We start from the raw sequence: 12,056 nt of genomic DNA, 5'->3' as shown, positions 1-12,056 counted from the left end.
AGGTTATCACAACAGCAACCATGCTCACAGCTCTGGAGTGGGTCAGGATTATTTTGTGGCCGTTATTTCACCTCATTGCCCCCCACTAAACCCCCTATATATCGCCAGGCAGTTGTCTTGCTCATTCCTGATGCTTCCCTTGTAATATTAAAGAGCCCTCCCAGGGCACACAGAGCTTTCTTTGTTGGCACCGGAGCCGGTGGGGAGGGTGAGCAGCGGCCGCCGCGATGCGCGGAGCGGAGCTGGTTGCATTCCTCCATGGAGCCCAGAGCCGGCCGCGGGCACCTCTGGCCGCTCCTGCTTCCCAGCACGCCTGCAGCCGAGACCCTGGAGGGTTAAAGCTCGCCAGGCCTTTGCCTGGGTGGCGAAATGGTGCGCAGGGGTCGCGGCGGGGATTGGCGGCGGGGATGGCGGCTGCAGGTGGCACTGCTGACAGCCGCGTCACATGATGGCTGGCAGCGCTGCCGCTTCCACCCGCTCGCCCCGGCTCCGGCGCAGGCATCCCGGCGCTTCCAGGAATGTGAAGGCTGGGGGTGCAGGCTGGAAGGAGGTCGCCTCACTTCACCCCGCTCCCTTTCTTCTTCTTGTCCAAGCAGGCTGAATTCCCAGCGGTCGCGGCTCGTGGAGGTGGCAGGACGGCGGCCACAGTTGCCAGGGGACTTGGGTCATGAGATTCAACTCCGATCGCGTTGGCTAGAGGAGGAGGAGGATAGATGGGACTGTCATGAACGCTCCGGCGGCTGCCAAAGCAGCGCTTAGCTTTGGGATGAATTAGATTGGTCTTCTCTGCAGCGAAGAGACAGAGGAGCGGGGCAGCTGGGCAGTGTGGCTCCTCCGGCAGGAAGCCCAGCAGAATGGAGGGGCAGGTTTGGGGTTATGAAACTCTCGGGCAGTGCAAAGGCAGCCTGCTGCAAACGCCTGCTTTGTGCTTCAGCAAACTGCTTGCTTTAAGGTGGTTCTGGTGATCCTGTTGCTAGGATTAAGCCCTTTTTTGCATTGCAGCATGGAGAGCCTTTTGTTTGAGTTAAATTCAGACCTCTTGATATGTCACCTGACAGTCTTGTGGTTTTGGATGAATATGGCTCATTGCTATTATTAACCTGAGTTGGCAGCCAGGCACGACAGGAGTTTAGAGGGATTTTGGAAAGTGGAACTGCTCGGGGGACAAAGATGCTTCCCAGGTACGGTCACCGCACAGTAGATCGTTTTATTGATTTAAAAGCTTAATAGTTGCACTGTGATATAAATACCTCTTTTCCAGAGATGTGAAGGTTTGGGAGGTCTAATAGTTCTATTTTTCCTCTTTTAATTATATCCTGTATGGCACAAATATGTGGTTTTTATCCCGAATTGGCTTTATCTGTTGCAATTTTGAACAGGGGAAGTGCAGTCTGCTTGAATCCTGTAAAATGTTGTGCTCAGTGCTAGTGAATTTTACTGACAGGAGCTGTGGGTTTTATTAAAAGAGGTATATCAAAACAGCACAGAGCCTGTGTGCGTGCTTATCACAGAATATGTGCATATATTTGTATGCATATAGATGCTTAAATCAGCTAAGAGCTGAACAGGTACTTTTGGGAATGACATACCTGAAGTAGTCCCAGAAACGCTCTCTGAAATTCCTGATTGTAAGTTCTGAAACTGTGTAAATCGCAAAGTTACTCAAAACCTTCCAACCTACTTATTTTAAATATCACTCTCCAGATTGTGATTAATGTGTTGACTAGGCTGCACCTAACCTCTAGACAGTACATGTTGTGATTTTGGTTTTGTTTTTTTTTTTTTTTTGCTGGTGGAAAGGCATCTGGCTCATGTATTAGGCTTTGGAGTATAAACTAGGTATCTTAATGAGAGCCAAGCGATTTGGTAGAAGGGAGGGGGAAAAATGCAAACAAACTCAAAGCAAAAGCAGCTTCATATACAGTTAAAGAATTGGACAGAGCCAAGGACCTTGGAAGCCAATTGAAGTTTGGGTCCAAGTTTATTATACTGAATGTGAAATATCTGGCTGCCTGTGTGCCTGGTGTACAAGATGTGCTTAGTGTCAGCAGCAGAAGTTCCCTGGAGCTCAAGCAGTGCAGCTATTCAAGGTGAGGATTGCTAAGCTGGTAAATGAACGAGACAGATTTATAGAAGTAGCATGGAGTTGACCCCTGCGGTGCCGCAGAGCCCATGGCGGTGCCGCAGAGCCCATGGCTGTGCCACCTTTCTCCAAGAAATGAAAAAGGGGATGGCTTGGATTTCTTGTTTTTGACAGAAACATGCTTTCCTTCTGACAAACCTGGGAAATGGAGCCACTGGGAGCAGTCAGCCCTCACGGGAGGCTGTCTGAGATGACCCACCATCTCTTGGTTCTTCCAGGCTCCCCAGAGCACAGCTCCTCTGAGCTTTGCGAAACCGCAGCTGAGGTCAGAGAGGAGAGGGCAGCGTTGCCCAGGGCACTGGGCAAGCTGCTTTGCAATCCATCATCACAAGCTCCCTCTGTGGCCTTGGCCAAGTCTCCAACGCCAGCTTGCACTGCAGAATCAGCAGGCGTTCACCACAGCACTCACACAACCCTGGCATGACCTCAGCTCATGTAAAGACAATTCTCTTGCAAAAATTTGTCTAAGTATAGATCCCGTGGTTTCTCTAGTTTAGGGATCTTCTTCTTCCTCCCAGCCTGATGGTCACATTATGTCACCAGCACTGAAGTGGGAGCTCTCACTGAAAATGCCAACTTGGCACATGGGCAGTGCAGCCTGGCTCGTCCTTATCATGTGAAACCTGACAAAGTTCTTTTGTGCTTCAGGTGTTAATATTAAAAAGATAAATAACCTGCCCACGCCTCTTTGACAAAAGTCAATGGATGGTCTTCCAGAGCTGGAAGCATCATTATCATGAAACATTGCTGGTTTCATTGCTTCCAAATTAGTTGTGCTGTTTCAGCTCTGTCTACAGCAATGGTCAAGGTGTAAGTGAATTATTAAATTGCAGTTAAAAGGTGTGAAAATATGTATTATACCATCCCCATCTGTCCTAGATACTCAACTTCTATCTTCTCAAAGCCAAAAGAAGCAAATACCCATCAACAGATAATAGAAGTATGCAGAGGAATTTGGGCAGGAGAAGGGAATCCTTTGTTGGAAAAGGCATCTCAGTCAGGGCTGAGAAGTGTGTGATGTGATGACTGCATTAGGCAAGGACCATTTTCCTTCTGCTTCTCATCCTGCTGTGCAGGATCCTAAATACTCCTGGGCTGTATGTGTACAGGTGAGCAGAGAAGAGACTACACCTCAGAGCAACGTGGAGATAATCTGCTTCAGAAATATCCCAGTGGGACAGCCTCCTGTCTACGACACAAGCTCTTCAGAACAGGGACAGTGCCTGTCCAACACTCATTTAGAAGTTGACTGGCCCAAAGCACCACAGCAACACCACCTGTGAAGTATCACCTGCAGGAGCTGCAGATAAGCTCTGCTCTGAGGCTTGTCTCGCAGGAGCAGAGGAAGATGTTTCCTTCCGTGTGAAGCCTCACAAGGAGGGCATGGGCCAGGTGGGCCTGCTGCCTGCTCTGCCCTGGCTGTTGTCAGCCTTTAAAAAGGTGCTAACATGAAAACCACGCAGAACAGATAAGCCAGCACAAACTATAAATATCATTTGCGTAGATGCGTTTAAAAATAGTTGGGAGTGATTCATCAGCAGGCAGTTTTTATAACTCTGGGTAACATGATGTAGGGAAACAATAGTTTGACTGATAGCTTCAACTTAACTTTTCTAGTGGTTAGTCATCTTCTAGATTTGAGCCACTTTACTCTTCAGCAAGTTCTTTTACACTTCCTACCTGCTTCAGGTCCAGAGAGGTTGTGGAGTCTCCTTCTCTAGAGACTTTCCAGCCCCGTCTGGATGCACTCCTCTATGACTTGCTCTAGGTCATCCTGCTTTGGCAGTGGGGTAGGACTCGACCTCCAGAGGTCCCTTCCAACCCCTACCATTCTAAGATTCTGTGTTCAGTTGCTTCCATGGCTTTTCTTCAAGGCCTCTTAAATATCTGTGTTAATTATTAATACATCATCAGATACTATCTAAGATGTGTTAATATGGAATGGTTTTAAAAGTAGAGTCTCAGGCAGGAGGAAAAACAGTATTAAAGTTTAATGTCTGATGCTCATGTTGTAGTAGAAATGAGGAGAAATGGGGAAATGGAGACTTTCAAGTCTGCATTTAATGGGCTTTTAAGTCTGGAGAAGAGCAAACTGAGGGGGGAATCTCATCAATGCTGATCAATACTTAAAGGGTGGGTGACAGGAGCATGGGCCCAGGCTTTCATCAGTGGTGCCTGGTGACAGGAGAAGGGGACAAACTTGAACACAAAAAGTTCCATCTAAACATGAGGAGGAACTTCTTTAGTTTAAGGGTGCTGGAGCCCTGGAATAGGTTGCCCAGAGAGGTAGTTGAGTGTCTGTCTCTGGAGACATTCAAAACCCACCTGGATATGTTCCTGTGCAACCTGCTCTCATTGAACCTACTCCATGGGGGGTTTGGACTCGATGGTCTCCAGAGGTCCCTTCCAACCCCTACCATTCTGTGAGTCTGTGAATGTACTTGCTTTCAATTCCAGGGGAAAATCTTGTATTTTAACTAGATGAGTGGCAATGAAGGATTGCTGTCTCTCCTTTCATCTATTAACACTTGCAGAGTCTAAAATGCCAATTTAAAGTTCAGATACCTCTTGCTGAGGAAAGTCTCCAGCAGTACTAAACTTCAGATACATGAGAAAATCCATCCTTGGAGAGCATCTGGAGCTCTGGGTTGCTGTGCAGCTTGCAGTGCAAGCGTCAGGAAGCATGGAATAGATCTGGAAATATGAACCAGAAATAAGGTTAAAAAAGGCAGGAAAATGGAACAGGTGGAAGAAGAGAAGGGCTGAACAATAGTAGGGTTTAAGAATGAATGTGCATTAAAAATAATTTTCAGGCTTTGATTTCATTGTTACTAGTTTCTATTAATGTCGTGATTATTCATGTGGAAGTTTTGCCTTTCTACCCTCAAAATTCCTTTCCTTTATGCTTTGTACTTATGTTAGAATACATGCAGGGAGTATTGGACCAGATGACATCCAGCAGTCCCTTCTAGCCCCAACCAGGCTGTGACGGTGTGAGGTCTGGTTTTTATGTGCTTTCCTTCTGAAATACCCCTCACAGCGTTTATACATCAATGATTTCTACCCCATTCTATCCATACAGGTGTTTCTGACCAGCTCAACCTGTGGTGCAGACCTCCACAGGACTGCTGTCCTCCTCAGAAATCATTTCTTTGTCACTGCTTTTTTTCATGTGAACTCACAGCACCAACTTTGTGGTAAAGTCACAAAAGACATCCACTGGTGAAAAGATTGGTGGGGTTTTCTTGTTGGTGGCTTTTACCTTTGTTTGTTTATTTGTTCTGGGTTTCATTTTGTAGGTGTTTTTGGATTTGTGTTTGTTTTTGTTTTTTTTTTTTAACTTTAGTTTCAAGGAATGATCAAAGAGTGATAGATAGGTCAGGCAGGAGAAAGTCCTCATTAAGAGACCTGTCATCTCCAGGGAGATGGAGACTCACCTTTCATTAATGTCGCTTAGAACACTTGATTCTACCTTTCCTGGTTTTCCTCTAAGATTCTTCAGAAAGCATCAGTTAAATGTCAAAGTTGGTTTCCATTTATAAACAGAACTAATTATATTCAGAAGATCTAGGTCAGTTTCCATCCAGCTGAAGAGCAGAGCTGCAGCATTGCTCTGCTACATTTGTTTTGAGAATGTGCCCTGTTTGTTTCACGCAGGAATTGGTACCTTGGGGCAGGGGGGAATCATCTACCCAGACACCAAGCTTAATGGTATTTCAAAGCTCCTTGATGTCTTGCTCCCCCCAGAAAAATGTGCCTCCCTGGGAGATGGTGGGGGGGAGTGAGTTGGAGGTGCCAGTCTGCTTCTGTTTACTGTCTGTCCAAATGAACTTTCCCCCAGCTCTCTTCAAGTTTCTTCTGCTTTGGGAAGTGGCCTCTTCTTGCCAGGGAATGTTTCTGTGAGGCTGTGATGTGTTTAGGGACTCCATTATGTAAGAGAGACAATGCTTCTTTGGAATTATCACCAGTTGTGATGGATAATATCTTCTAAAGGCTGGTCTAGAGAAAGTTAAAATTCCATGTGAAGGAGCTGAGAGGTAAACAAGCTCTTGTTACCTTGATCAGATACGTTTCTGAATACAGCAAGTTTTATATTTAGCTTTCTCTCCTCTTAGTGTGTAATCTGCTCTTGGAGCTTTTTATAAGTAGACTTTTCTAAGATCTGGAACAGCTCCTGCCCTTCTTTGCTAGTAATTTCAAAGTCAAATATCAAAAGTACTAGGTAGTGGAAGACGAGCTTTGGTATGAATGTGAAGGAAATTCGGATGGGTTGTGAAGGTGGAACAAGCACCAGCAGTTAGTTGTTGTAGTCACATGCTGTGTCTTTATAGGAACCACAGTGGCCAGGCAAATGAGTTTGCACACCTTTGTTGGTTTTGCTTGAATATAAGGAGATGGTTCCTTCAGGAAGCCAGTTTGTCCAGCAGTCTTACTTGTATCCTCCCCTCTAGCCAGAGTCAGGCTCATATGACTAACAGTCCCCAGCTCAAGTGCCTTTGAGCCTTATGGTTGCTAACACTCCAAATATGCATCACACTGCATGGAGTTCGTTCTGCTATGTTTTCTACAATACCAGTTGGGGGTCATTAGCAGAGCCCCTGGTAAGTGTAAGCTCTGCTCTGAGTCTGTCACTGTGCTTGGCTTTTGGTGGAGACCTTGCTAGGTTTGCTCTTTGGGCAGAGAATCACAGAATCATTTGGGTTGGAAAAGACCTTTTAAGAACACTGAGTCCAACTGTTAACCCAGCACTGCCAGGTCACCACTAAGCCTTGTCCCTCAGCACCACACCTCCACGGCTTTGAAACCCCTCATGGGATCGGGACTCTACCACTGCCCTGGGCAGCCTGGGCCAGGCTCATCCCTCTGTGGACAGTGCTTGGCTTTTAGGTGCCCGGATGCAGAAGGTGTGCAGCTCTTCTGCCTCCAAAACTAGACATCAGGTTATTTCAGTTTCATGTTGCTCAAGCTGCTTTGTTGTAATAAGTTGCTTTTGACATTTGTTGCACACCCTTTTCTCTGCAGCTTCTGGTTTTCTCTCCTGTTGCTAAATGCTGGGGCTGAGTGGATTAAGAAATGGATTTCCTCTCTCAAGAGGACAAGTCAACTGTATGTCTTGATGCTTAGTTTCACCTTGCTGGGACTACACTGGTTGTAAAGCCTGTGAATCTATATTGGATGGTCTTAAAAACTTCTGACAAGTAACCATGGCTTTGGGCATCAGCTTGATTCTCTGCCCTGACCTGTTAGAGAAGCTGTTGTGTTACAAATCATCATTAGCCTGCTGATGACATAAAGCATGGGCACAGAAGGAGACCTTCTGGTTGGTGAATTAGAGGGACAGAGAAGGAAAGTTACCATAGTCCTGGGGTCTAGCACATCAGATTTACTTTAATCTGTGTTATCACAGAATCATAGACTGGTTTGGGTTGGAAAGGGTCTTAAAGATCATCTAGTTCCACCCTCCTGCAGTGACTGGGGACATCTTCAACTAGATCAGCTGAAAGTCCTGTCCAACCTGGCTTTATGGCTTCTGGGTGTCTTTTTGCTGAAATGAATGTTAACTGGGAGTCTCTACCCTTCATTAATGGCTGGAAAGTTCCAGGACCTTGTTTCTCATTTCTTGGAGTTTCATGCTAATGCTACTTGCCTAAAAGCCAAGGATAAGGAAGATAGAATTTCACTTGATCTAGGAAATGGCTCGTAACTAGCTGAAAGATGATTCCTCTTGGCATTTTGTTTCTTATCTTCCAAGAACAGAGAAGGTATGGGTGAAAATAGATTCCCAAGCCCATAGGCAGTAGTGCTTGCTGGGCTTTAAAGTGATGGCTGCCTTTTTAAAATGGAAATTTAAGAGGATGGCTACAAAGCACTCTTAAAGACAAGGTCATGCAATGATATCCAGGCCCGAGCTCTGCACGCCCTCCCTTGGCAGAGCTCCTCGAGAAGGCTCGGGAAAGCTCCTTTCCATGTTCTTGACTACAAAAAAAGAGTTTGGTGTGTTGAAAGAGAACTGCTTTGTGTGTTTTGCTGACCCATGCAGCAGCCTGGCCTGGAATCATGGTGGCTTAAATCATTATTTCTAAGTCTGAGCATAGCCAAGACTCGACCATAGACTCAGGCCCAAGCTACAAGTGGTTCTCTGTTCCTCGGCACCAAAGGCTGTGCACTAGCGGGGATGTTGTAGTTGATGCTGCTGCTGGAGTTGATAATGCTGGTCTTTTCCAACCAAAATAATTCTGTGATTCTATATGGCCTGAAATTGTACCAGGGAGGTTTAAGTTGGACATGAGGAACAATTTCTTTGCTGCCAGAGTGGTCAGGCATTGGAACAGGCTGCCTGGGGAGGTGGTGGTGGAGTCACTGTCCCTGGAGGTATTGAAGAAACCTATGGATGTGGCACTTGGGGACATGGTTTAATGGCCATGGTAGTGCTTGGTCACTGTTTGGGCTTGATGATCTTAGAGGTCTTTTTGAACCAAAACAATTCTATGATGCTGTAATTCTACACATATGTTACTACAGTGTTTGTGAAAGCAAGAAGGGTACAAAAGGTACTTTTATGTTTTTTTTCATCTGTGGGGTTGAATTCTTGAGGTTGAAACCCCATGACTGCAAAGGCAGAAATTCATTACTTTAAGGGAGAATCCAGTGTGAATTTATACTTTTTTAATTTTTTTTTTCCCTAATCCCCCTTCTTCTGAATTGTGAAATTTCCAAGTCATGTCTTCAAACATAAAAGCTGAGTCCTGTGACTTTGCTTTCCAAAAGCTGGATGAAAACACGAGCCGTCACCCGTCACAAGACAGAGGACAGGAGCTCACAGGGCTGTGCACATCGTTGTATATGGCTGTTGTGGATGGCTGCTCTTTGTGCCAGTGAAATTTGGCAAGTGGAGGGGAAAGAGGAAAACAACAGCCACAGCTCTGGCTGCAGGATCAAAGGGTTTGATGAAATGGCATTGCATCTGTGCTCCGCTTTAATAAAGTTGTATATACAGATGATGGAGAAAGAAGAACGTTGTGAAGGGTTGTGGTAACTGATCCTTTTCTTTTCTAATTACAGCTGGCCTCTGCCAGAGTTTGACCCGAGTCAGATCCGACTGATTGTGTATCAGGACTGTGAGAGAAGAGGACGGAATGTCTTGTTTGACTCCAGCGCCAAGAGGAAAATCGAGGACGTTTCGGTGTCGGTGAGCGTTCTCCTAACTTACATGGTTTATGGTCTGTGGGTTTGGAAATGGCAAGACTGAGACGTCCCAGATATTCTGGTTTATTCACAGTGATGTTTAAATGTTACTTATACACAGAGCTGTGTAATTTAATGACTGAGGGAACTGGGCTTGTTCAGCCCAGAGAAAAGGAGGCTGAGAGGAGACCTCATTGCTCTCTACAGCTCTCTGAAAGGAGGTTGGAGTGAAGTGACGGTCGGTCTCCTCTTCCAAGTAACAAGCAACAGGACTAGAAGAAATGGCCTCAAATTGCACCAGGGAAGGTGTAGGTCGAATATCAGAAGAAAATTCTTCACTAAAAGGGTTCTCAAAGCATGGAACAGGCTCCCTGGGGAAGTGGTGGAATCCCCATCCCTAGAGGTGTTTAAAAGACACAGAGATGTGGTGCTGAGGGACATGGGTTTAGCCCCAGACTGGGTAGAGTTAGAGAATGGTTGGACTAGATGATCTTAAAGGTCTTTTCCAACCAAAACAGTTCTGTGATTCCATATTTAAATGCCTGTTAAGTTGCAAATTACTCAGACTTCAGTGCTTTTACTCACGAGAGCGTTTAATGCTGTAGTGGTCTCTTTATTCCTGGGCTCATCTACTTTCTGCACTTTCAAAGAGGAGGATTCCTTTCTGGGGCTAGATCAGGTAGTGCTGGTGGAGCTGAGGCAGGGTGTAAATGGGCATTTTGGGATATGCTTTTATGCCATAGTGGGGTCTACATTCTCAGTCAGAAGCTCCTCCCAGCCCTATGTCTTCTTGTGTCCTGTTTGGTTAGTTTCTTCCAGTCATTTCTGTGCTGTGCTGACAGATTTTTCACACCAAGTGACTTGAAAATTTTTTCTCTGTTTTCCCTTTTGGCATGGTCTGTGTGGTAATCTGTTAATTGAAACTGTAATGGATGCAGTCAGAGGAGGATACTTCCTTCTAAACACTCTGGCCAGAAGATTAATTTCAGGCCACAGTGCTATTGTAAGTGGTTGTGTGAGGCTGGACAACTTACTTCACTGCCTTGAACTTTCTTTTCACCATCCCTAAAAACACTTGCAAACCATTTCATATTCTGCAAACAGAAAGCACTGTGAGACCAGACATTTAGGATCCCAGCTGCTATTATCCACAGGACCTACTAAGTTCTGTACATAGGAATAAACAAACCAAGACTACCCCCAAGCCCTGGTGTTGGAGTACAGCCAGGAGAGTCTTCACCCAACTCTGAGTGCTGCCAGCCTGATGCTTCTCATCATGGAGAAGGAGCAGGGAGTCCTGGTAGACAAATTCACCATGAGCCAGCAATGTGCTCTTGTGCCAAGAAGGCAAATGGTCTCCTGGGGTGCATTAGAAGATTGTGGCCAGCAGGTCAAAGGAGGTTCTACTCTGCCCTAGTGAGGCTGCAGCTGGAGTACTGGTCCAGTGGAAGCTGCAAAGATGCTGAGGGGCCTGGAGCATCTCTGTGAGGAGGAAAGGCTGAGAGCCCTGGAGCTGTTGAGTGTGGAGAAGAGCAGCCCCAGAGGGGATCTGAGCAATGCTCAGCAAGAGCTGAAGGGTATGGGCAAGGGGATGGAGCCAGACTCTTTGTCAGTGGTGCCCAGTGACAGGACAAGGGGCAATGGGAACAAACTGAAACAAAAGAAGTTTCACCTAAACACAAAGTCCTTTGGTGTGAGGGTGCTGGAGCCCTGGAACAGGTTGCCTGGAGGGGTTGTGGAGTCTACTTCTCTGAAGAGATTCCAAACCCCCCTGGCCATTGTGATCCTGGGCAAGCTGCTGTGCATGCCCCTGCTTTAGCAGGGAGGTTGGACTGGTTGATCTGCAGAACTCCCTTCCAGCCCCCACTATGCTGGGATTCTGGGACCTTGGTCCTGAGCACTTCCCGTGTCCATGTATGCTCATGTCTAGCATCAATGTCTCATCAGTCACTAACTTTCAAGCTTCTCCATCACTTAATCCAACATTTTTATGGCCATGACTCCAGATCCCAATTTCCTAGGTCTTTTGGGGGAGTTTATGCAGTAAAACAAGTTTCAGAAACCTGGAACAAAATGCATCTTTCCTTTTAATTTTAACTTGTTAGAATGGCTTTAGAATTCTTAAGTTCTTGTTCTTCTAGGTGTTCTTGCCAGGAAAATAGGTTTTTAAAGACAAGAGAGCTTTAGAAGTGGTTTGTTTTTATGAATTGTTGGCTGTGCTTATTACTCTTACATCATTAATTATAAAGTATTACTTCATTAATGAAAAAAGATGTACAGTATAAATCCTTTTGGCCATATCTCAGTTGATTTATTGGAAGTCTGAAAGCTTTGTGAGATAGATCTACTCTTCCACAGTGAGCTTGCAAACTTCACAGCTTTGGTTTATTCCAGGAAGATCCTTGACTGTGGCAGCTCAACAGCAGCAGGATAAATGGCTGCTAATGAAGCCAGTATGGTTCCATATTAATCTCTCCTTTATTTCCTTTGCTAAGGTGGAAGGGAATATTCACTAGCTCTGTGAAATGGGTGGGTGAGACTGGCAGAGGAAAACTGTTCCAGGGTGTATGAAATGGCCAGGACTCATCTCTGGTAACTTGATATAGCTCTTCTTTTTTGTGGTATTCATAGAATCACAGAATTGTTAGGGTTGGAAGGGACCTTTAAAGGTCATCTAGTCAAACCTCCCTGCAGCCAGCAGGGACATCTGCAACAAGAGCAGGTTGCT

At 45.7% G+C, this 12,056-nt stretch overlaps 1 protein-coding gene across 2 annotated transcripts in view; it reads left to right on the top strand.

Moving 5' to 3' along the window:
- Window positions 1-12,056, top strand: part of FNIP1 (folliculin interacting protein 1) — an 85,549-nt gene that overhangs the window by 27,216 nt on the left and 46,277 nt on the right. The window contains exons 1-2 of one of the 2 annotated variants that reach the window (XM_054389177.1): window positions 1,171-1,181; window positions 9,206-9,332. In XM_054389177.1, the coding sequence (XP_054245152.1) occupies window positions 1,171-1,181; window positions 9,206-9,332 (138 nt within the window). Of the gene's footprint in view, window positions 1-1,170; window positions 1,182-9,205; window positions 9,333-12,056 lie in introns of those variants that run through there. The other variant, XM_054389176.1, reaches the window with a different exon arrangement.

The sequence above is a fragment of the Indicator indicator genome, chromosome 18 (genome assembly GCF_027791375.1).
Source record: "Indicator indicator isolate 239-I01 chromosome 18, UM_Iind_1.1, whole genome shotgun sequence".
In the NCBI taxonomy this organism is placed as follows: Eukaryota; Metazoa; Chordata; class Aves; order Piciformes; family Indicatoridae; genus Indicator; species Indicator indicator.
The sequence above is the reverse complement of the archived record's forward strand: the minus strand, read 5'-3'. Positions and strand labels throughout refer to the sequence as shown.